At 37.3% G+C, this 26,800-nt stretch overlaps 1 protein-coding gene across 1 annotated transcript in view; it reads left to right on the forward strand.

Annotated features, from left to right (window-relative positions):
* Positions 1-26,800, forward strand: part of shank2b (SH3 and multiple ankyrin repeat domains 2b) — a gene marked incomplete at its 3' end in the record, with an annotated part of 96,257 nt that overhangs the window by 18,157 nt on the left and 51,300 nt on the right. The window contains exons 6-11 of the mRNA XM_081356874.1: positions 862-1,013; positions 2,978-3,145; positions 3,698-3,814; positions 6,903-6,980; positions 11,334-11,400; positions 23,517-23,859. Of these exons, the coding sequence (XP_081213000.1) occupies positions 862-1,013; positions 2,978-3,145; positions 3,698-3,814; positions 6,903-6,980; positions 11,334-11,400; positions 23,517-23,859 (925 nt within the window). The remainder of the gene's footprint in view (positions 1-861; positions 1,014-2,977; positions 3,146-3,697; positions 3,815-6,902; positions 6,981-11,333; positions 11,401-23,516; positions 23,860-26,800) is intronic.

The raw sequence follows: 26,800 nt of genomic DNA on the forward strand, positions 1-26,800 counted from the left end.
ATCCATCCATCCATCCATCCATCCATCCATCCATCCATCCATCCATCCATCCATCCATCCATCCATCCATCCATCCATCCATCGTTTGGGGTCGGTAAGATACCTGTATTTTAATGGTTTTTAAAGTCTCTTTTGTTCACCAAGGCTCCATTTATTTGTCCAAAGATACCATAAAAACAAAAACAAACAGTAATATTGTGGAATATTATTACAATTTAAAAGAACTGTTTTCCATTTTTAATATATTTTAAAATGTCATTTATTCCTGTGATGACAAAGCTGAATTTTCAGCATCATTACTCTTTAGTGTCACACGATCCTTCAGAAATCATTCTAATATGCTGATTTGATGCTCAAGAACCATTTATTAATATTATCAATGTTGAAAACAGTTGTTTTGCTTAATATTTTTGTGGAAACAAGATGCATTTTCAAGGTTCTTTAAAGAATAGAAAGGCTGCTACATGATTGAACCGAATTTATTTGAAATACAAATCTTTTGTAACACTATAAATGTCTTTACCGATTTTAATCTATTTCTGTCCTTGCTGATTAAAAGTATTGATTCATTAATAAAGTAATAATAAAAGTATTAAAATCTTACTGACCCTAAACTTTTACATGGTAACTTTATATTAAAAAATAAAGTCACAATTACAATCTCACAATGCGATTATATCGTACAATTGTTACTTTGTTTCTGTGACGGCAAGTATCCAGTAAATAGTCCAGTGTATTTTACATGTCTAATTATTGTTTTGATGAAACATGTAAATCCCTTGATTAATCTCTTGCTTATATTAAAAGAGATTTACATAATACATATTAATAAACTTGTTTTTTTGTGCTTCTGGTCCACAGAGACACCACTAACCCTTGCTGCCCACCTGGACAATATGGTGGAGGTTATCGTTACATTGAAAAACGGCGGGGCTCATTTAGATTTCCGCTCTCGGGATGGGATGACTGCCCTGCACAAGGCAGCCAGGGCAAAGAACCAGATAGCTCTCAAGGTAATAAATGACCTCATCCTGAACGGCGGCACGAGTTTATGGCTGTGTTGTTAGAGTGATCCTCTTCTTTGATTGTCATTTTGTTTTTTTGTTTTTTTAAAGAATGACTGCTGCTGATCTTAAACAGAGCAGTACAGTGATGTCTTATGGTGTCAGTGACTCTGCTGAGTTTACACAGGGTACATTTATTACCTTGACAGTATACTTTCATTCAAAGCACACTCTGTATTGTTTTGTTTTTTTTAAGGAATCAGTAATTAAGTTTTTTTTTTTTTCTCCATTATTTCATTGTTACTTTCTGGAAATTCATTTCCATTGGAAATAATACTGCTGATGCACTACTGTTTTGTGCCTTCAATATTGTAAAACAATTTCCCCTCTGCCGTTGCACTTATTGCAGTATATTGTACAGTATATTGCTTGCCGGCCGTTTATTTAAAAAGGCTTCATGCAGAATCCTAGTTTATGTCACTTCAATGTGTTTCAGCCATAGATTTCCTATTTTCATTACTGAGGCTGGGTTTGTAATGTTAGTTGGAAAAAAAGTGCTTGTAGTCATTTAGTTAGGAACTAGGAATGTACTTTTTTAGTCATGCAGTTATAAAACTGCTTGGTTGTATACAATTTAATAAAAACCTAGACATTGTCATACCAATTGAAAAAATCAAGCGCATTTGTTAACATACATATCTATTGTTTTACATACATATTTATATTACGTTTTGCTGAGTATTTAAAGGGAAAGTTCCCCCAAAAATGAAAATTGTGTCCTCATTTACTCACTCTCAAGTTGTTCCAAGCCTGTATGAATTTCTTTCTTCTTGTGAACACAAAAGAAGATATTTTGAAGAATGCTGGTAACCAGAGAGTTAACGGTAGCTATTGACTTCAATAAATACTATAGAAGTCAATGGCATCTGTCAACTGTCTGGTTACCAACATTCTTCAAAATATCTTCTTTTGTGTTTTTAATGGTTTTTGGGTGAAATATCCCTTTAAATTTGAGGTTTTACAAGTTCAGATTTGTTATATTTGGTTACTAAGATGTTAAGTGTCTGTTTAATGATTGCTTACAAAAGTTCAAGGCGTTTCTTCTGAGATGTTTGCGGTCAGTTTTTATATATATTTATTTATTTATTTAAAGAAATTATATTTTATTCAGCAAGGATGCGTTAAATAGATCAAAAGTGACAGTAAAGACATTTATAATATTGCTCTTTTACCCTTTCTATTAATTAAAGAATCTTGAAAAAGTCAACTGTTTTCAACAATAATAATACTAATAATAATAAAGAATGTTTCATCAAATCATCATATTAGAATGATTTCTGAAGGATCATGTGACACTGAAAACTGGAGTAAGGATGCTGAAAATTCAGCTTTGCATCACAGGTATAAATTTGATTTTATAAATACATTAAAATAGAAAACAGTTATTTTAAATGTTAATAATATTCAACAATTTTATTGTTTTTACTGTATTTTTGATCAAATAATCATGGCCTTGGTGAGCATAAGACAATTCTTTCCAAAACATTACAAAAACTTACAGACCCCTAACTTTTGAATGTTAGTGTAAATGAATTGATTTTAACTGAAGTCAAAAATATAATTTAACATCACTGAATTTACCTAAATACATTAAGTTACAACAACAAAGCCAAAGGGTTAGATGACATAGAAATAGCTCCTTAACAATTGCACAAATTGCATTTTTAATTTGCCTTGTCGCACGTGAACATTAAAAAAGAAATTGAAAAAAGTCCCAGCGCACAGTCTCAAACCCATCACTAGCAGCTATCTTGAGCTGTGACGTAAAAGGAAGCAGACGAGAAAAAAATAGTTCATTTCATGCTTTAAGGCCCTTTCAAAAACCTTTCTCTGCTAAAACATAATCATAAAACTGTATTTAATGTATTTTCCTCTCTAACTAGAATCTAATCCTGTGTCTCTTCCCTCTGTAGACCATGCTGGATTTGGGAGCGTCTCCAGACTATAAGGACCGTCAGGGTTTGACTCCACTCTACCATACAGTGACCGTCGGTGGAGACCCGAGCTGTTGTGAAGTCCTGCTGCGTGCCCATGCCAGCGTCGCATGCCATGATGAGAACGGCTGGCACGAGATCCACCAGGTGGCGCTGTCTTTCACATTATAGTTAGCTGGTGTCATTCAATAAAAAGGGTTCTTAAAGCTTTCTGTTGGCTAAAAATGTTGAGCGTGGGGTAATATATGCACCGTGGAGTGAAGCAGTGGAAGTTACACTAGAGCTGCAGTTTTATATGACAGCAGCTTTGTTCAATCAATGGACAGGTGATGAGATCAAACTAGTTTTAACTGAGCAAATCATCAAGTCTGTCTGTTGTGACGGCGTACTGACATCTAGTGTTGTGACAGGTGGACTGCAGGATGCCAGTCATATTATTTCTGTGGCGTTTTTGATCGCACTCTACTGGGAAAATGGAAAAGCAGCATGTAGGGTTTACTTTCAGACTCTTTGAAAGATATGAGATGACAGCGTACTGAAGGCTTAATGATGTTTTTATGTTTCATAAGACTTCTGGATCTGTCATAGGCTACTGTTTGAATTTTTAAGGCTCACAAATGCTTTTGTTCCAGCTGAAACTGTTACAAGATCTTATTTTTCTCACAAAAAGGATAAAACTAGTTCCCATTTGTTCATCAGGCTTGTCGATACGGTCACGTCCAGCACCTGGAGCACCTCTTGTTCTACGGAGCGGACATGAGTGTGGAAAATGCATCTGGGAATACAGCTCTCCATATTTGCGCCCTGTACAAACAGGTATGTACTCAACACAGTACCTTTAATGATTTGAAGTCAGCTCCTTTTAACCAGTCAATAAACAGAGGTTATTGGTGTCATGCAACAGAAAACACTGTCAATGGGAGTATATAAAAACCAAAACAATCAATATGATTCGGGGGAGAAATCAATAGCACCCCAGGACTAGAGAGATGAGATTGAGTGCAGCAGGGAAGCTTTCGAGGAGAATCTTTGGGACTAAACTATAAAAAATAAAGGTTGCAGGATGGGTTTTACAGACAGATGTTATAGGAGAACCTTTCGAAGTTCTGCGTTTCTTTAGAAAACTGTGCATTTAATGGATGATACCTGTAACAAATAACTGGAAAACTAATAAAATAATAGGCTATTAATAATATTAATTTATATATACAATATATATAAGTATATATTAAATGTAGATTATTTACATATATTTTTTAAAAAAAATTGTATCAAATGGAATGTAGTATTTTTTGTATGTATTTATTATAAAAATACATATTTTTTAAACCTAGAAACAAATGCAATTTTAAGATTCTGCACTTTTTCAAGGTCACAAATAAAAAAAAAAAAAAAAAAAAAAAATCTGGCATTGACCAAAGAAAACATACCAAGTTCAGAAATTCATGTTATCTTTTTAATTAAAATTGTGCTGAAATATTATGCTAATGATAATTGGCAAATAATTGGCAAATTAATTTAGCAAAATGCATATATATATATATATATATATTAGGGCTGTCAAACGATTAATCGCGATTAATCGCATCCAAAATAAAAGTTTGTTTTTACATAATACATGTGTGTGTACGGTGTATAATTATTTTCTATATATAAATACACACACATGCATGTATATATTTAAGAAATATTTGCATGTATATACTGTGTATATATGTTTATATTATATATCATTTATATTATATATAAATATTTTATATATAAATAACACATTTTCTTAAATATATATATGCATGTGTGTGTATTTATATATAGAAAATAATTATACTCCGTACACACACATGTATTATGTAAACACAAACTTTTATTTTGGATGCGATTAATCGCGATTAATCGTTTGACAGCCCTAATATATATATATATATATATATATATATATATATATATATATATATAGTAAAAATAATAAAAAATATATGTCTTGAATTGTTTTTACTTTAACATTTTCATATAAATATAATATTTTTTAAATATTTGCTGTAAATATCTTGTCTTTTTTTCTCATTCGTCTAATGGGAAGGTTCAGGGTGGAAATGATGCCATGTTCATTTGTATAAATGCCAATGACCGATTGCACTAATTACACTGTTCAGTATTCACTATTGTCTCCCATTCTATCCATGATAAACCCCAAACTGAACTGGAATGCTCATGACTATTAGCACCAGCATTCAGTGTTTATGAATGGACAACGGCCCATTACGTTCACGACATTAAGCAGCCAGGCATATAATCACCTTATGTTTCCTCTGTGGGAGAGCTAGTCTGCTCCGTCAGCTCGGGGTCACAGCATGGGCGCCATTGTCTGCTGGAGCTGCTAGCGCTAGCGGTATTCACTGTCGCTTTGTGTATAACATCATATTCCTGCTGTGTCATAGGTCATATTGATCCCACATCCACTGTGTCACTTTGGTTTACACCAAAGATGATAACTATAATGACAAGGATAAGTATATAGTTCTAAATTTAAAAGAATAGCAGAGTCCACTCCACAACTAATAATAACAGCACAGAGAAACAATATCATGGAAATAACTTTCACAACGAGTTTTTTTTCAAGCTGATGAATGATAAAAACACCGACAGCCAATCAGAATTCATCCTGCTTAAAAAAGCTTGAGCATTTAAAGTGGAAGACGACAACACTGCGGTGCATGCTTATGATAAAAAGAACATTATTGTGTGTTGGTGTGGATGCTAACATAGTTATAGTTATCTTTAGAGTTTGCTATGATTGATCTTGGTGTGAACGGGCCTTTATATACAAGATCTGTAAAGGAAGACATAAACATAGACTTCAATATGTTGTACTGTCTTGAAGTCGAATTTTACACAACCTATGTACTTTAACATTACGAATAACGGAATCGAACGAAATGTACGTCTCTCGTTTTCATTTGCCATTAAAATAAATATGCTGTTAAATACAGTTGAAACAAATCGCACCCCCCAGGTCTTATGACTAGAAAATATAGTTTATTTTAAGGTGAGAAAATGTCCCTGCCAATGGCAAGTGTCATTTATTGATTTGTGGAGGCTCTTGAGTTCACTGGTGGCCACATATGATGTATCATGTATTTCTAGAGTGTTCACCCTGAGCCGACCAATAAAGTCGTTATTTGAAGCGATCGGCTGCAACGAGGTGAAACCTTTGGCGAAAGATGCTTCATTTGTCTCGGCCGTCAGGTTCTCGAGCCTGGATTGTTTGCGATTAAACCCTATTGCGCCGATCCGTCACCATATCAACGAGGAACCTTTAACCGGTGCCAAATGCAGGCCAGGGATATTTTCATGTGCAGGGAATAGAAGAAGCATCCTCACATGTGATTATGTCTCATATACAAGGGCTGGCAGCAGCTGTGAAACTAGTATTAGAAGGAAGGTAGGAGGAGAAGGCAATGGAGGTGTGTGTATGTGTGCGATTGTGTGTGTGTTGGTTTAGTGGTGAGGCATTCCGTGGGTGGGCTGTTGAATCCAGCTGGATATAGTGGGCTGGAGAGCTACAGAGCTCTGGATCTCTCTCGCTCTCTCTCGCTCTCTCTCTCTCTCTCTCTGTCTTCTGCTTTTGGTTCTCACATACACATTCACACATGCACTTAGGCATTGCTGCAGAGACCCCCTCTCCTTTCTCTTTGGGTGTAGACTTTGCTGTAGCATCACACTTGAATTGGACCTCCCAAAGCTGAGGGAGAAGTCTGTCACTTTTGGATCTGGGTGAGATGGGATATACCACTTGACGTGTCTAATTTTGCTCTTAGAAGGTCAAGAAACACAGATAGTAGAGCATCTGTTAGAGGTGGATCATACTGAATTAATTTCTCTATCATCTGCTTTTCTTCTGAAGGAAAAGTGTGCCAGGGTTCTTCTGGTTCGTGGAGCCAGCAAAGACGTGAAGAACTACAGAGGACAAACGCCCTTTCAGGTATGAGAACGTGTTGGTTTGGCTACTTTTTAATAAGTGAATGAAACTATTTTTTCACATAAGCTTGCGCATGGAAGTTTGCTATATTTTGTTGGTTTAGTGTTGGAAAAAATGATGAACTTGGGTCTATTTGTTGTTCTGTCGGGCAGAGCTCTTAATTAATTAGATGGAATGTCAAATGAAAGCGCCGGCATTATGTAAGACAGCACTCAGAAAACAATGTGTGTTCGATGTGTGAACAATGAGGGTAATTAATAATTTTATTATATTTGTTTGGTATCTTCGGATAATTAGGAGTTGGGTAGGGGAAATAAAGAACGTCAAATCAGTTCTTATAGTTTTCTTAAATGTTTTAACTGAAATAAGCCAGTGGAGTTTTTTTTTTTCCTGGTAAAAATCTCTTCTTCTCGTGTTTGTTTACCTAAGGAGTTTCTTTCTCAAATGTCAGATTGTGACATTCAATTGCTTGTCTGACAGCAATGGACATGATCCAAGTCTGTGGCCATGGGCTGATGACAGTGTTGCGTTTACTGTTCAGTTGCCTTCAGTAATGGCTGTGACTCCAATGCCTTTAGTCATTAGTTATTTATTATATTTCAAACTGAAGCCATTTTTGCACCATAAAGTTAAAAATATAAAGTTAAAATATAGTTAAAACGGAAGTAATTTTTGCGTCAACAGTCATTAGTGCATTTTGTCGTGGTTTGACCAGAAAATGAAACACCCTGTCTGATGTTCTCACAGAAACTTATTAACTCAAACGTTTTCATACAAATAACATTAGAATAAAATCTACAGGGTGATTAAGAAAAGTGTATATATATTTTAACATCTACAGTCAGTACCTACAAATTTAACATACTTTTTTAATCTTCATTATGAGTCAGTTAGAGTTGTTGCGTGAGGAAAGTAAAATAAAAAAACGGAATATTTACTGCCTTGTGTTAATATCTACAAATCATCGTGGTTGTCAGGCAGAACTTCAACCATGACCAATCAAATTAGACGGAGACAGAATGAATAATTTAAATATTTAAAACATCAATTCAGTTTCCAGTTTCAACATACCTGTTTGAGTTATGATGCCAAAACGTTGTATTTTAAGTATTGTTAACTTAACGTAACACTTTATTAATGACAACATTAGGGTTTACGTTGTAGTTAATAGTGACTATTATTAGCAAAAAAGGTAAAACTAAAGGAACTTTCAGTTTTGCACCATAAAGTTGCGCCAACACAAGCAGAAGGAATTTCTCCTAAATCGGAACATTTATGAATTAAGCAGAACATTTATTAATTTATGAATAATTTACACAGAAAAAACTCCATCTTCTATAGAGAGCCTAAGTCCCTCCCCTTCCGGTCGACCACCATGGGACCTTATTTCGGAAAAATATTGTATGGTAGTCAATGGCGAGAGACAACAAATATTTTGATCTCGTTTGAATTGTGCCCTGATTTACACATATGATGTTTGTCAATTTAAAAGACATTTTAAAGTCAAGAAAGTCGCAGTTTGATGTAAAACTGCTGAGGTATAAGACTGTGAAAATACATAATTAGAAAGACTACAAACCCAGAAGGCGCACATGCGACGTCATACCTTTTCTCTCAATGAATGAAGCTAACTTTACTGAAGCTAACGTCTGTTATTTTTTCTTTACTCTTACATTATAATCGTAATGTTACGCCGCCATGCCTGAGTGTTTTGAGCCAGAACACACACATACGAGCAACGGATCTTGTGACGTACATAGTGCGAGACGAGAGATGTAGTTCATTGAGCGATTTTCACATAAAACTAAACGTTACTCTTCTGTTTTATGACAAACTGCGACTTTCTTGACTTTCATAATTACCTTTTAAATTGACAAACATCATATTATGTGTAGTTTAGGGCACAGTTCAGACGGAATAAAAAGATAAGTTATCTCTCGCCATTGACTTCCATACATATTTTTTCCGAAGTAAGGTCCCATGAGCCGGAAGCGGAGGGGCGGGACTTAGGCTCTCTATTGGCTGGATAGCCCCGCCCATTCCAAGCAGATAGCCACGCCCTATACTCACATCATTGGTTGAGCCACTGTTGACGTGTGAGGCTGGTCGGAATCCTTAATCAAACAGCAATGTTTTTCAAGGGAATAAAACTACAAACGATGTGTTTATTTACAGCTCGAATAAAAGTGTTTCAAGATTGATACAGGAATAAGCTTATGATGTTTAATTTATATGATTGATTTTACATTGCGATATATTATAATAGTAATATTTTAAGATCCAATCTTTTAAGTACCCTCTTCTAATTACATTTTTTGATTATTTTGAGTTCAGTTGCTATTAAAACGACATAATCCTAACCCATAATCGCCACCCCTCATATCACTATCATAATGAATTATTAAAGCTTCAAAGCAAATGCTGATAGCAAAATGCCATGTACAGTAAACCCTTTAATAGCAAACACGCCAACATCAATACTGTACTAGACCACCCACATAATGAAAGCTTAACCCTTTGAAATGCAACCTCCTTGACACAAATAACCGTATCCTTTTTGCTCTTCGCTGCATCTTTCATTGCGTTTTTATTCATAGTTTGATTTCATAGTGCACAGACCTGTTCACCCAGCAAAAGCCTTTTTACAATGTAGCATTCAGCATTTGTGCCAGGTTTTTGGATTGTGGTTCAAGTTTAAACACCTTCAATGCAATATCCAGAGTGGAAAAATACTTGGTTTGTACAGTACTCAAACATGTGTTGTTGTTTGTGCCTCAAGAAAAACTGTGGCTTTTATTAGCAAGATGGCACATATCGCAACAGTAATCCAATGGCAAACCTCCAAAACATTAAAATAGAGCTGAGATCATTAGTTTTGCAGTCGGCTCTACAGTCAAACGCGTTAAGTCAAACATTAGCAACACTTGCTGCTACATTTAGTGTTCATGGCTGGCCTCATTGTGCTAGTTGCTCGGTTTACAACCTCTAAAGCTTTGAACTGACCCTGCTCACTCCAAACCTGACGTAGGAGTGAAGTGTTTATGTAATGTACATATCAGAGCTCTCTTGATGCGTTGTTTAATGCGCTGTATTATTCATCCCATGCTGCTAAAATCATATTTCACGCCTCGGCGATCGCTCGATTACAACTCATTTAAGCAGCTCATGAAACTTCAGGCTCTCCTCTAGAACGCTCCGATCCGCCTGGTTAAACAGATCTTCTCCCCGGCAAAATCAAAAAGTGTTCAGAGCAAATTGTATTACAGCTACCCTTTTACTCTGAGAACGATGAGACTGGGTCAACTGCAAACCGAAAAGTTCCAGCTCTTACTTAATAATGTGTGTTCATACGACAGCGTGTGTGAATAGTATTGAACAAATTTCTTCAAATATTTGTTTCAATTCTAGGCCTTTACCGTGTTGATTAACTTACCTTGCTGTTGTGTTTTTCTTCTTAACTCATCTAGCATTAGCTCCGTGCTGCAACCAAGCACCGTATATCAATCGAAAAGGAATGCAGTTGTTCTCAAGCTCATTACGTAAATCTTAGCAACTAATTTAGTTTAATGTGAACGAAGTCTGTGTTTTATCACTCTTAGGAATCCAGTACTCCCAAACCCACAAGCGTAATGTGTGTTACTCTGCCTTGGTGCACCATTTCAAACCTAGTTTTGTTCTCACGACCAGACTTGGTGACCAGACTGATGAGTAAATTATAGATCTTATAATAGACTGAGTAACTAGCTTTTTAAAGGGTGGTAAAATTAAAGCCATTAAATAGAAATGAACATCTGCTGAATGGGAAGTCGTGCTATTGAGCAGTTTTTTTCTTTTTGTTTCATTGCTGTGAAGGCCCTTTTGAGGTTACATTAAGCTTTGCTGGGAATAGTTCACTAAGGCTACAGACTGCAGGTAAATGTGCTCGTATGTGACTCAGATCTGGTTTTGTCATGACATTGTGAATAGCACAAACCACATGGAATCTGACCTTTAAGATTCTGATTTGGGCCACTTCCATATGTGGTCCTAAATCTGATACAGGTCTGATGTTTTGCAATATGACCTCAGTCTGAACAGTCATATCGGAGTTCACGCGACTTTTACGTCACTCTAGATTGACATTCGTCACAATTCTGCACTCATGGGAGTCACTTCAAAGATTTTACATATCCGAAGTTATCAAGACATTTGCGAAAGGTAGTCAGTGAAGGACAGTGATGTGTCAGAGCTCACAAGTATTATTCTATATACAAGCAAAAATCATTTTATGCCAAAAAATGGAAAATGGATAGAAAAATTGTGATAGAGCCTGTGAATGAATGAATCTAATATGTTATATATGTGTTTTTTTCAAAGGTGGCAATTATTGCTGGAAATTTTGAGCTTGCAGAGTCCATAAAGAATCACAAAGACGCTGATATTGGTAAGTTGGATTACTGGATTAACTAAGATACACATGCAATGTAAAAAGGGACAAATATTAAACGAAATTTGTATCCATGTACTTAAAATCTGATTTCAGACCAACCAGTCCCATTGGCAATAAGCAACAAATATAATGATAATGTGTGCACATATTTGAATAATGAATTCATACCTGGTCTTTTTACGATCGGATGGCTATCCGATTAGAGAAAACGCACAAACTGACCAGGTGTAAACAGGCCCTTTGAATGCTTAAAGGTTTAGTTTACCCAAAAATGGACATGGATTCACATGGACAATTCACATCGAGTCACATGGATTACTTTAAGGATGTCCTTACTATCTTTCTAGGGCTTGAAAATGCAGTTGTGTAGGGTGTCAATAAAGGGACAGAAAGCCCTCCGATTTCATTAAAGAGATCTTCATTTGTGTTCCGAAGATGAACAAATGTCTTACGGGTTTGGAACGACATGAGGATCAGTAATTAATAACAGAATATACATTTTTTGGTTTACTAACCCTTTAAAATTCTATCAGTGTAAGCCAAATGCTAATAGAAGAAGTATAGACTTCTAGACAACTGAAATTATCTTCAAAACAAAGTTTGATTCAAGTCAATCATGTGTGGTTCATGCTGGATTAATTGCTGAGGAATTATGTTTCATGAATATTAATACAGTGCTGCCTTGTTCTGTAGATGTTTTGATTGGCTGTGATTGTGTTGAGTCATGTAGCAGTTTAGCTTTAAATTTGGATGGCTAAATTACACGTCGCTGTTAGGCCACAGGAACACCTATAAAGTCTTGATTATACTGAAAACGAGCATGACCAAATTATTTAATTCATTTAAAATGCTATTCCTCAGCAAAATGCACGAGAGTATCATATTTATTAAGGTGTATGATATGAACCCATTGTCAGGCAGGCAGCTGATGCTGCAGGTGCAAAAGTTGTACTATGTGCTAAAGGCTAACATAAGCTAAAATGGGCTTCCTCTATTGTTGCTAGTGAGACAGCAGACGTCATCTCCAGCGGCTCCTGTAATTATGCAGTGTTATAATACTGGGCCTCAGCAATTTGTGCCTCTAGGGCTCCAGAAGTGGTTTACTTTAACTTATAATTGTGCGTCTGAACCTTTAGTGAACATACAAGCTCTCTTTATTGTTTTTAGGGTCATTCAAAGTTATTTCGCAAATGAGCAAATGTAGTTTTAATACAGCAGCTATATATATATATATAATTGCAACTGTGTATATATCTTCCTATAACTTTATATAGTCAAGAAAAAATCATGATTATGCATATTCGGCAGAATATTTTGGACATAAACAGATGTTAAATTATTTTATTTTCTACCTCACACGACACTCTCTACTCCCACAGCTCTAACACGTGTAGAAGATGTCAGTGTTAATTTACCAAAAGTAAAATGCATCCGTATATTTTTCTGACACTCTCAGCCACAGTCTGAGGAATCCAGTGATTGAATGCGCTCGTTTCAATTAACGGACCGCATAATCATCTGCCTCATTAAAGGCAGGGAAGGCACAACAGATTTAATTAATCATTAGACATCATTAAACGAAAGGATTTAGATAAAATGAAGTCTGCTCTGGGTAAATCAGACTTTGAAGGACTTCACACGCCACGGATATGTCCGTGTATAATGTAGAGTGGAGATAACACGACATAAATATCTCATTTACATGTTAATTATTCATAACAGGCACTTTGCATGTACATTTTTCACCGACTTCCACATATAACACGTGATCCATGTGCATTATGCTTTATATGATATTAGCGATATATGTTTTGGCCCTGAAGGTTGTGTGCACAGGCATTGCTTATTGTCGTTGCACCCTATAGATGGCTTCATGCACCAAACCCAAGCATGCATCTAGAGAGAGCATTACTCAGTGGGGCTGACCTACATAAGCTACAGACCTTACAGGAAGAGGAGACTCATCCATATACACGCACTTGCACACCAGCAGAATTCCTACTATTTTCTTTTTTCTGAATATAGGCCATTATCAAGTCCTACGTTTTTTTCTGATTGGAATTGTCACGTTCAAGTTTTTTGTCACATTTGTCCTGGTTTTTCAGACCTGCAATGCTAATCTTTGTCTCACCAACGTGCTATAAAATTGTTAACCTGCTTACTGAATGACATTGAGTGACTTTGATGGCTTTGTCAGTCTATATTGATGTAAAATGGAAATGTGGGATAATGATTCTGGGACTACACTCTAAAAAAAAAAGAAAACGGTTTCCACGAAGAACCTTTAACATTCACAGAACCTTTCCATTGCACAAAAGTTTCTTTATAGTGGAAAAAGGTTCTTCAGATGTTCTTTACACTAAGGCCCTCTTTACACCTGGTATTAAGATGCGTTGGCGTTTTAGATGATTGGATCACAAGTAGACGAGGCTGACACATACCCGTTTACACCTGGTGTTTTAATCCATCTCTTTTGTCCACTTTCAAACACTTCTATCCTGATTTCTTCGAGGGGAGGTTCTATGGGTGTGTAAATGCATGAGTTTTTACAGCTCTTTCGATCTAATGGAAAAAATAAGCATGCTCAATTTACATTTGAACACGGAGACACCGAAAAAACGTACGGAGAGCAGCAGCTTTCATTTTTGCTCTGATAGCCGCAAGACCACACCGAACGCGGTGTGTTAGAATTCAGGAATGGCGAGAGAATATTGTGCTTGGTGTATTTTCCATCTTCAAACCAAAGTTGGGTCTCCAGCCAACAAAGTTTATATCCCGTCTGGCTGTATTTAGCATCATCCACTTGTGATCTGATTGACCAAAACACATCTCAATACCAGGTGTAAACGGCCTAAGATAAAATGATTCTTTTGAGAACTGTTCACTTAAAGGTTCACTTAATGGATCTTATGGAACTGCTGTGAAAACCTCCATTTGGAACCTTTATTTTAATATTGTAGCTATTCGGAGAATAGCACTGACCTGAAGTCTAGATGTAGTATTATGCATCTTCTTTGCTACAGCTGTCAGGTTTTCCTTATACCTTTGGGTAACAGCTCTGACATAAACACAGAGATTCCATCAGCGGAATATGGGAATCAGCAGGCTTCCGGATGTTTCAATATGAGGCGAAAGGAACCTTTGACGGAATGAACTGTCTGGCCAGCTGTGCACTGATATTGTTTTTATAAGGTTTTGATTGAACAATCTTCAACAGTTGCACAGTTTGCCGTTGTGTCTAATGCGTCACTCAGAGAGGAAACAGGAACGGCTTGTTATTTTCATGCGCGTAGTGGCAGGGGATCCGGTAATTACGTGTCACATGTTAGACCACAGCAGAGGGTACAGTGCTGGAGCTTTGATCTTCACAAATTCAAACCATTTGGGAAGGCTTTGCATTTCCAAAATCCACCAAAATCCATTGGGTTTTGTTTGTTTGTGTGCGTTTAAAATGTTTAAAATGAGCACTGTAGTTATGTATGTAAATGTACATCCCATTTAATGCCACCCAATGGTTGCCATGGTTCCCGAATCCGCACAATAATTGGCTTAAGGGATGTGAGTTTGCCTTGTGCGCACTTGCCGTTGAGGTTGAGAAGCCAAGGATGTCTTGGAGCCTGGCTTATTATCGACTTGGTAAAGCATTTGAAATGGCGCAGATTTCAAAGAGCACTCAAATATTGTGTGAATTATGGGAAGTTATGCATATGCACACATGCAAACGTACACACACGCAGGCTCACATTGCATTCTGCCAGTCTATATTAGATATTGGGGCCGCTGGGAAATATAATACAACATCTTGAGTTTTAATCATGGCTTATAAACAAGACCAAATTCAAAGCATGACAGAGTGATGGATTTCAGTTCACCACCCAAGTTCAAACCTGCGCCAGCTTCGATCGAATAGGTTGAGCTCTTTAGTTTGAGGTACACTGTCAAGTGCAATTTAATGACTATTGATTTAATGAGACTGTGGATACCAGCTGCGCTGGCCAGCCCCTCGGAGGCCCGACGGAATTCTTTGTTACGTAGAGAGTCCTTAATTGGGTGAAAATGTCTATTCATCTTTAGCTCCGCTCTGGATGTGCAGAGGATTTAGAAATTGCTGACACATATGAAAGGATGTTTTCTTTATCAGGAAAGATTAATCAAAGCAACCGAAGCTAGGGCGATCGGCACTGGGTTTGTTAATGGCGTGAACGAAGAGAAGAAGAAGGAGAAGAAGAAAGAGGAGGTCGTCCGCAGAGAGTTAACTCACAGGCTTTGCGTTGGGTTATTTTAAAGTGGAGCTTGTTTTATTTTGAATCATGGCAATATCACAACTGCTCCCTTAAAGCACATTTACAGCTCCCCCTGGGAACCAGTTTCCCACGATTTTGCCATGTTAGTACTTGTGTATGAGTTGAGTTAGATATAAGAAGCTGTCAGTTTTGTCATTTTGCTGGCTCATTAGAGCACAGAGATAGGATTTAGATTTCTAATGAAGCACAAATGGTGTTGGATTTACTGTTCCACTCTGTCCATCACGGCAATCCAAGTCATCTAATAAGCAGTGTACATTGGGAGATATACAGTGGGGTCCAAAAGTCTGAAACCATATTGAAAATTTGGGATTTTTTTTTTTTTTGTTATTTATTTAAATTTGGAATTTTTAAAAACAAATAAAATTTAAATCCTCTGGTTTCAAGGACAAGGGTTAACCCTTGTCCTAGTCTAAAACATGTGTTTGAGTTTTTTTAACTGAAAGCAACTAGCATATCTTAAAACATGTCTGTGCCATTTTTTTGTCTCAAGATGTCACCAGTAATGTTTTTTTCTAAGGTTCAAATCGGTAAGCTTGTAATAATGTTTTTAATTTCAGTGGTGCTGGTGGATTTCCGTGGGAAATTCGAGCATGTCTTTGCGTCATTACGTCATATCTGTACACATAAAGGTGTCTACTAGGCTATATTGCGTGTGAAGATGTTGGAGGTGGAGATTTATAGATTTATATAAAATAGATATATTTATAGATTATTTTCTCACAGCACTTGATATAATTAAACTTATCAATTTGATGGCGGATCCAGAAAGGTTCAAACCACCAGTGACAACTGGAGATTCACCCGTTGTAAAATGCAAAAGACTTCGGACTTCGAAGTGGCTACAGGAAAAAAGAGACTGCAAACGGGCCCATGCGAAAACAAGGATACATATCTATTCTGAAGGGCTTTTGAAAGGTGGCATGAACCGTGTTTTGTGGGGGTTCAAAACAGACGCAGAGACAGCTTTTTTTCTGCTGGTAAGTGATCGATAGATTTAATCAGCGCTATTTACTGCAATGCTATTTTTCCCTTAGTTGGTCAGAACAAAAGTGGATATTACTTTCTTTTTCAAGAGTAACATTTTCCGATGAAAATTCTTATGTTGGTCATGCTTCCAAAAAGTAGAATCTGTGATTCTGAATGACAGTATCCACAATGGCGCAACGACTGACAGCCGCACATTCTCCTCAAAACATTGGATTCATCCGCGCTGTGCCGTGCCGAGGCACAACCCACATAGACTTGATAATTCCGCTAATAACTGCAGTTGCAGATTTCTAACAGAGATGGCGACAAAGAGGAAAAACTACGGAGTGCAGCTTTAATATTTTGAATCATTTTTTTTATATGTTCAGTTTTGAGTTTAAGTTTTAGTAATTATGTTTTTTTTTTTTTTTTTGTACTGTAGTGTATGGACAGGACTCATGATTACTTGTCATTATAAATTTTAAGGAAGCTTTTAACCCTTAAACTCGTAATTGTAAATTAGAGCATGGCACCATGAGTCTGGACTGAATTGATCTCTTTTGACACGTTTGCTACCAAGTGATGCTTACCAGAGAACATCTCAGAATTTGAGAAGATGGCTTCAAAGAGATCCCTATCTGCTAACATCTCTCTCTCTCCAAGCCAGAGACCCAGGTGGCGAGGAGATCTCCACACACACACACACACACACACACACACAAACAAACATCCCTTTGCATTTAATTCCGAATACAAGTGATTCAGAATTTGTGGGTGACATATTAAAGCGCGCAAGTTGATTAGTTTTGTGTTATTCTAGTGTGATTCTCTAGTGTGTAGTTTTGAATTCTAAGTGGGTATTTTAAGAATGATACACTATATTTGTCTTGTACCCTACCTCCCACCACACCATAAAATTTTATGGTCCTAACGGAATGTCAGCCAGTCAGGAATCTCACTAAGATTCTGGCAGAGGAGCAGAATTAAAGTGTTCATCCTAGATATTTTATATGTATAACCATTGAAGAAATATGTAAACCTGAATGTAATTTCTCTTTTTCATGATTGTTCTTTTCTGTGATGGGTTTTTGTATTCTTGTAAACCGTAAAGGAATAATGTTTCAGATGTGCACACTGTTGCAATCATAGATATGCCATGTGGATCTTTCTAAAGTCCAATCTTCAATTCCCACTTATCAATGTACATCACATGTTGGGTTCATTTTATTCCTAGGTTGTTAGTTTAACCTTTAAGCTTATTTTTACAGAATAAGAATCGATCTCGACGCGTACCTTCGAAACATATCTAATTCGGTATCCACGTAAAGCTCTCCTTGTACTGAAACCAAATATATGCATCAGGATCTGGTAAAATGTATGATACTATTTTTAACATCGTTAGAGTATAACTGATCACATAATAAGCTGCCATAAAACATGCAAATTAAACTGAAGAACTGAGACAAAGAAAGTTTCTTCCCGCTTGGAATGTCACGTTCCAATTGGCCTAAGCCAAGGGAGGAGTTGACATTTCTGTACCCTAGAAAAGCGGCTACACTCCGCATTCAGTTCTTGTTCTGTATTTTCTTTCGTCTTGTTTTGTTCCTGCTTTCTCGAACCCTCTTCGGCAGCGAGAAGATCCATATGGCTCCCTTTTAGGGAGCATTCATTCTGCGTTTTCTCGTTTATTTTCTTAAGTCTTTTCTTTATTTTCGTCTTTGTTTAGACTCTACCATTCGTTCAGTGAAGCTTCAACTTTAAAGAGACTTGAATCTCTCACGGCGCGCACTCCTCATCCTCAAGGACGTGCACGAGCACTGAAAGAATTCCTGGCTCCAGGGCTCCTAGGGATTCATCAACTCCGTTTTATTTTCTTTACTAAGTTTTATTTTCATATTCGTTTCTCCCTCCACAAAGGTAGATGAACTCTGAATCATGCTTCTGGCAACTTCACGTTCGGTGAACCTTTAAACTTCGCGCGAGTCGGGCTCGCCCCAAAGACACGAGGAAACACGCCCCGCTCTAAAAGAGCTAGTCTTCAGCAAATACAAAGAGAACCATACGCAAGTAATTATTTTTGATTTGATTGATGTGATTTCTTGTTGTCTCTCAAGGTTACTACCTGTAATTTTGCCTAACTGAGATCTTTCTTTGATCGCACGTTTAGTTTCACTTTCTCTCATTTCTCTCATTGTCAGAACTCTCTTTCATCCTCTCCCTCATTTTCGTTATTCGTTTAGTCTTGTATTTTGTTTACGTGTCCTGTACATACATATTTACTCGTGTAAACTGTAGTATTTTTGTATGCCTTAGTTCAATGTATTAGTCCAATTATTAAAATTCTATATACTTGATTGATTCTGTCTGCCTGCTCATAACTAAAGTCAATGAGATGTTTTCGATCTTAATTGCTACAAAGCTGATTTGTTACTTTTAAGTAATCTAATCTTATAAGAACAGGAAAGTTGTTTTTATGGCCAGAAAATAGCTTTCTTTGAATTGTAAGAAAGAGATCATTTTTGTTGAGAAAATGTTAAGTGAATCTTACGGCCATTTTGCTGGACAAACGACCGTTTGATAATTACATTCATTTCCATTAAGGGTTATCTCATAATCGATCTGAAATGGGTTTATTGATATATGAATGATGAATTATAATTAGTTGTGATTGATTATTCATATATACAAATCGATCTATTTTCAACTTCGAATAAATTAATGTAACTGTAAAATGCAAAATATTAATCATATTCATGATTAATTATTAAAATTCCCTATAAATCATTTGAGCTAATGTTAAATGTACTACTAATGCCAGTGCGGTTACAGTACTTTAGTACTCATTTTCATACATTTTAATGTTATTATATTGATATTTTGTATAATTCAGATTTATTTCAATTAGCGAAAAATTTGAAAAGTTTTAGTTAACTAATCTAAACAAATTTGTGACATTCACCATGTGAACTCCTTTGCTCAAACAGTCAGATGTTCTAGTTTTCATGGATCATCCAGTTTTGCACAACTTGTGAAGTTCATGTCAGCTTGATACTGCAAATTTTGAAGTTCATGTTAATTTTACATGTCATTTTTATGCTCGAATTTTTTTTTTTTATTAGAAAGCAATGCAAAATCTAAGGATTTTCACTAGTGGTTTCAGACTTTGGGATCTCACTGTATGTATCAACTCTTTGTCCATCTATATTCTGATGACATCATACCCTGACACAGATATTAATATGCAAGAATTCCTTCCTCCTTGTTTCCTCAAATATCTTTTTTCATCTCATTCCAGAAAATGGGAGGGGGGGATAGAAAGAGACAGAGTGAGAGAGGCAATTGTGAATTTCTAGTGTGAAAGGAAGGACAGCCCACATACATGGGTAACGGGAGAATTCACAACCCGACAACTTGCACTGACTAATTTAGACATCCATCCCTTGGTTGCTTAGCAACACTGGGGGGCTTGATTCCCATACAGCTGTTTTGGTTAGCCGACAAAGGGTTAAAATCCCTAATCAATAACATCTTCTTAAGTTAATTCAAACATCTTGATTGTGCCGTTCGGTGGGCGGTCGCCAGCGATTTTTAAAAACACTTCTGATGGTATCGCGAACCACTGATGGGCTGAACTTGAAGGATTTTGGGCAATTGTGTTTATCTCAGTACTCTGTCTCATAATAGTAGTGTTTTGAATCAAATTATCCCAGCATGGTCATGTCAACCAGCTGATTCAACAACATACTCCAATCAGTCTTCTGCCTTGTCGACCTAGAGGAATCCAGATGGGGGAGGCTTCAACTGATAGTACAGTCAATGATTTGGTGAGGGGAAAGAGTGATGAGGAGAGAGAGGAAGGGGGGCGGGACGAAACGGAAAGAAACGGAGCCTGAGCGAGAGAGTTAGTGTGCATGTATGTGTGTCAGCGAGAGAGAGAGAGAGTACCGAGCGATGAAAAGTGCGAGGCTTGTGCGCTCTGCCGATTCCTCTCGCAGTCACAGACGGCATCATGTGGAGCGGGCACTGTCACCACAGTGCTTGCCTTCTCCGTAACCCTCTCCGTTGTGCTTCAGTGACCGAGGAACCCAGGTCCAGGAGAACCTGACCTTCTGTTTCCAAGTTCCTCACGGACATTTCAAGGGAGTTATTGAAGTCTCAGTCTCTAATACTCAGAGGAGATATGAAGTCTTTACTGAATGCCTTCAAGAAAGAAGGTAAGAGGTGATCTTTTGGTCAGAGGGTTTTAGAGCAGGGGTCTCCTGACCTTTGGTGACTTTTGCTCCATAGGATTCATGCTTAAAAGGTGTTCGGACTTTTCTTAGGTGAGGAAAAAGTGTGTTTGAGCTTTATTATATATTATGACAGGTTACAAAAAGGAAACCAAAGTTGAATCTCGTAAGGCCGAGAGTGAATTAGTCTGAGGTGGAAAGAACATCACTGTGAGAGAGTCATTTCTGTCTTCAAGGAATTCAATCAACTTCATGCTGTGAAATTCCTTCCTGAAGAGTTCCTCAACATGTTTGTTATACCTTTCCTACAGTTTTGTTGAGTGGAATTGGTACATTTTATAATTAGAATGCTGCAGTTGGAATGTTGCCACTTTGATTTCACTTGTTTGAAGGAAATGACTGTTTCATCAACGTTCCAAAACCAGTGTTTTCCGGCAGCCAATGTGCTTGTGATGTCACCGGCTTCAGTTGGTGCCAGAAAAACCATGTTTGTTGTGCTCTGTGGGGCTGTCCATATAAACCATCTAGTTTATCAATGCTGGTTTCCTTTTATTGGCAGGTTTCCTGTGGCATCACCTGCCACATCAGCTGGGTGGATTTCTTCCCTGCTTGTGGGGGTTGGGTTTGAACATTAGTGCTGTAATGATCCCTCTACAGTAGCCTTTTAAATAATGAACGGGAGCATATGTACCTCTGAGACCGTTTGTCATGAACATCATCCAATGAAAACCCTTCCAACACAGCGAAGGTGATCTAATGCTCCAAGTTGCCATTGCGTCAGCACATTAAGGAACAGGGGGGGACTATGTGTTTAGTGGCGTAATTCTCCTCTATGCTTCTCCTGGGTTCTTTTTCAGAATATATTTATAGCGTTTGTCTCACCCAGCCAGTGATATCTAGTTCATGCGTGAACTGTGTCTTTCAGTGGCCTAGTGTTTCCGAGAAACAAGCTTCTTTGGATAAAGTCTTCCTGGACCACCTTTAACATGGCAGCGGATAAATAAATATAGGCATTCATCATGCGAACAGAGAACTCAAAGGAATGTCCTAGACCTGAAAATGGGGGTGTTGTGGAGATAAGGCTTCATCTGGCCCTGAAATTTGTGTATAACACCTTGGAACCACAGAAGTTGGTTGCTGTGGGTGTACTGTATGTCTCTGGAGACATTGTGATCTGCATATTCTTGTTGTTGAAGAAACCAAAAACACGTTGTTTACTCTATTAAAGGAATATTAAGCTGTAACTTTAATGTATTTGACTCATCTCTTAGTTTGAAAAAAAGAAGAAGATCCAAACAGTAAAGCTTTTACAAGGTCAATGGGGTGATGAAGTAAAAGTTATAGCTGAAGTGTGTAGTTTTTGTACCAATAGCAACACTAAACTGAGCTGCTAAAAAGATTGTTTTCAGAGGGGACCTACAAAAAGCTTAGTTATAGTTGTCTCTGCATATTATCCTGGGATATGAGAAATAACACTACGGTTCAAAATAGATTTTATTAAAGAAATAATACTTTTATTCAACAAGGATGTATTACATTCAGTACAGTATTGACAGTAAAGATAAAAAATAATATTACAAAAGATTTGTACTTTCAGCAAATGTTGTTCTTTTGACGTTTCTATTCATAAATGAATCCAGAAACTGTTTTTTAACACTGATAATAATAATAAATGTTTCTTCATCACCAAATCAGCATATTAGAAGCATTTCTGGTACCAAAAAGAAATATATATATCTGTTTACATGGTGCAAACTTCACCCAGAGGAATACATTAGTAAATGATAAAATCCATTGACCTAGAAAAGTAAGCCTACCTCAAAATACTATTTTTACATGTCAACTAACTAATAACCATTTTAAAATGAAACATTACTGAATATATCAGTATTATTGTCCCTAATACTTCCCGTTTGTAAATATGTATTTTGTTTACAGTTTACATTTTTGTTTACAGCATTTATTAACCTTGGATAATGTTAATTTATATATATATATTTTTTTTTTTTTCATAATACAGCAAATAATATTATTTTATGTAACTTTAAATTTGTAAATATATTAGTATATTAAGAAATAAACACATATTAATAAATACCGGGAAAGTGTTTGTTTATTGTTAGTTCAAATTAGCTGTTGCAATAATTAAAAGTGAACGTTAACCTTATTGTAAAGTGTTAACAATTTATTGAGCACACTTAACCAGGAATATTACTTTAACTAGAATTTGACCATGTATTTAGTCGTGCAATAATGACTTTGCATTATTTGAACGCCAGCAAATTTATTCATTATTCAATAAATGAGCATCAAACTGGGTGATTGTGAACTTGATGAGCAGACAGCTTTCGGTCTATTAATGTGACTAAGTTCTTTATATGAGTAAGAAAGCAAAGCGCAATCTAGCAGCTTGTGCTCGTACTTGAGCACTCGTTACAGTGATCTAATTCTTGCCACTTACAATGGAATGAAGGACACGTAAAAAAGCTGATCTACTTTGATGTCGGCAGAGTACTTGAAAGTCCACTTCACACTTTAAATAAACAGTCTATTCTGTTCTTCATGTTTAATCACTCTCTCTTTCTCTTTGTTTCCATCTCTCTCCCAGTGCCTTTCCGGGAGGCACCGGCAGGCACTGGTCGGGGCAGGCCGCCTCAGCACCAGGGTAGGAGCACACTTGCCGCCCCACGCGTGCTGCTCCGCTCCAACAGCGACAACAACCTGAACATCAACAAGCTACCGCTGGAACGCTCTCGCTCGCCCTCGCCCTCTCCTGTCGCCTCCCCCCTGCGCAGCCTCTTGCCCCGCCACCCCCAGCAGATGCAGAACAGCCCCAATGGCACGGTGAAGACCATGGCTCGGGGGGGACGCTCTGCCCGAAGCCGTTCCCCTTCCCTGGGCCGACTGGGGGAGGGAGACACCCGGAGACAGACCCCGCAGCGCCACAGCAGGTCAGTGGCCATCCCAAAAGGAAGCAATAGGGGTTCTTTTTTAGGACAACTGTCAATATGCCCATGTCTGACTGTGCGTCCACTTTCGTGTGGGTCCCTCATGTCCAGGCTAGAGTGTGTCCCTTTCTGTGAGAACAAGGTTGTTTTTAACTATTGCCACCAGAGGCCCTATTTATGGCAAATCTGTGTTGTTTTTAAAAGTGAATGCAAATAGGTCAAGTGTTGGGAATTGGTGTATGGGAAGTGGACTGGACTGCAGAGATGCCCTCTGTCTGGCTTTTTCGTAAAATGTACTTTTTTGGAGTCTTTAGGATATTAGATCTGCATGCACTAAATAAATAAAAATGGAATTGCGACTTTTTGTTCCTTTGAGTTTACACCTCACAATTCAGACCTTTTTTTCCTCGCAATTCTGTAGTTTACATCTCGCAATCCAGACTTTTTTTGCACGCAAAAAAATTCCACCATTGAATACAAAATAAAAAAGGTAATTCTTACTTTACTACACAACTACAATTAGACCTAGAACTTATTTTACCTTATTACCATCTTTTTTTATTCCCTTAAATCCCTTTTAATCCTTTAATTATTTAATTCATTTCAATAAAAAGACCAATCCCCCCTCCCAAAAAAAAAACTTAAGACATGGTTAGGTCCTTGCATGAGATGCACAATAGAGTGGTGCAGGTATGACTAATTCGGCGCTGGTTCCTTTGAGATTTTCCTATGGGGTTTTATAATGGTTTTTTTCTGATTTATGTGTAAAATAAAGCCTGTGGTAAACATAACTTTGGTGATACTTTGACGTTTTGTTCTACAACATAAGTTAAACACATGAAAATGAAAACATTTTGACAGCTTGGGATGTGAGTGTGTGCAGCTTACGTTGTAGAATAAAACGTCAAAGTATCGTCAAATTATACGTACCACAGGCTTTATTTTACATATAAATTGAAAAACCCCATTATAAAACCCCGTAGGAAAATCTCAAAGGAACCAGCGGTGAATTAGACTTCTGGGTTCTGACGTCGTACCTGCACCACTCTATTAGATGTGTATTTTTGTGTCTATCAGAGATGGAAAATTGAGTAGCGAAAAAACGTGCTTGACCTGTTCCAAACTTGTGTGACTTTCTTTCTTGTGTGAAACACAAAAGATATTCTGAAGAATCATTAAACTGTGTAAAAAAATATTGGACCCCATGCACTGACTTTAATTGAATGAACCAGGAAAAAAGGAGACATTTTCAAAAATACCATTTTTTATTTTATGAATGAAAAATAAATTCTTACAGTAATTTTGGGGTTAATGAATGCTTTAAATGTTTAAATATAGGTGTTAGATACAGTCTGCAACACATCATATTCTGGGTGTGTAGCTTAGTTTATATAACAAGAAATATAATATCGAGTGAATATTTAAAGGGTTCTATGTGGGTTTTTTAAATGAACAGTCATTCCCTTGGCAACTTATTGAATAATGAATAAACTATTAATTTTTAAAGTGCATTGTATTTAAGAGAAAAAGATATTTCTTCTTATCTTTATATGTTATTTTGAAAGTTTGAAAAGGGTAATTCTTAGAAATAATACATATTGAAAAATATTTACTTGCACCAGTGAGTTTTTATAAAGTAAAGGGATAGTTCACACAAAGCTATTGTATGGCTTCAGAACACTTGGTATGGACTATTTTATGCTACGTTTTCAAAGTAACATAAAGAGTCCTCTTTGAAGCTTGGAAGCTTCAGTTCCTATTTAATGTAATTGTAAGAAAAAGAGCAACTGAGACATTCTTCAAAATTTCTCCTTGTTTGTTTCACAAAAGATAAAGTCACACAGGTTTGGAACTACATGCGGGAATAAATTATGCCAATTGCAGCATATAGAAAACCATTACTGTACGTTTACTGTAACCTTGTGACGAGAGACTTTATCTGGCGCATCTGTGTGCAACGGTGAAACCCGTGAGGTTTGCTTATGGCCTTGAAAAGAAAAAGCGACAAATATTTGGATATCTGTCTGTAAAATATCCCGATCAGCCAAGGTTTGGTTGCATTTGCAATGTGACATGCACCTGATCCAGGATGGGATTGGACAGGCGCCCAGGTTGTTTTTTTTTTTAGCTTTGTGACTTTGGGTGCAGCAGCGCATTATACAAAGGTGCAATATGGAGACTTGGCAAACAATTAGGCCACAGAGAGAGGCGAGAATCTGCTCGGAAAGATAGAGAGCATGTGTGTGTGTGGCCATGCATATATATATATTCCCTGTGAGTGAATGCTTGCGTGGGTGCTCGCTCGTCGTGTAGTGAAAGTTCAGCATGCATGTGTATTTGTGTGTGTGTGCGCTTGTGTGCGTCTGCTCGCATGCATGTGTGTCGGTGGGTGTGCGAATCTTGTCACTCAACAGGGGTTCTAGCGCGAGAGCAGGCTCGGTACAGTAAGTGGGCCAGGCCAATTACTCACTTCCACTGCAAAAAACTCTAATTAGATGTCATTTTAAAAAGGAAGAATTAACTCCTCTGGTATTTGACCCTGTTCTCCTCTCGTTTCTCACGCTGCAGCCTATATAGATCCGTTTGTTGTGCTAGACGTGTTTTACGACGGCATTTACGAATAAAAAACGGACAACAACCCAAAACAAAGACTAAACAGCTGGTTTTTCGGATCCAAAACCGGGGACTTGGATTCCAGTGCCAGTGTCAAACCCGTGGAAATATCATTGGCTCTCGTGCCTGCATGTGCAGCTCAAATGGAACGCCATCCCTTAGTTACAGCAGCAGTTGCTATGGCTATGTCCGTATGGTGTGTGTACATGTGTGAGCGTGTCACTTTCAGTCGGTGTCTATGTGTCTTCTATGTGGCTTCTACTCCATGGTGTATTAGATAATGTGGCTGCTCTTCAGAGGCTCAGAATGGAACCGAAGCAGATGTAGTCAG

Source organism: Scardinius erythrophthalmus (assembly GCF_964197995.2).
Source record: "Scardinius erythrophthalmus genome assembly, chromosome: 24".
Lineage (NCBI taxonomy): Eukaryota > Metazoa > Chordata > Actinopteri > Cypriniformes > Leuciscidae > Scardinius > Scardinius erythrophthalmus.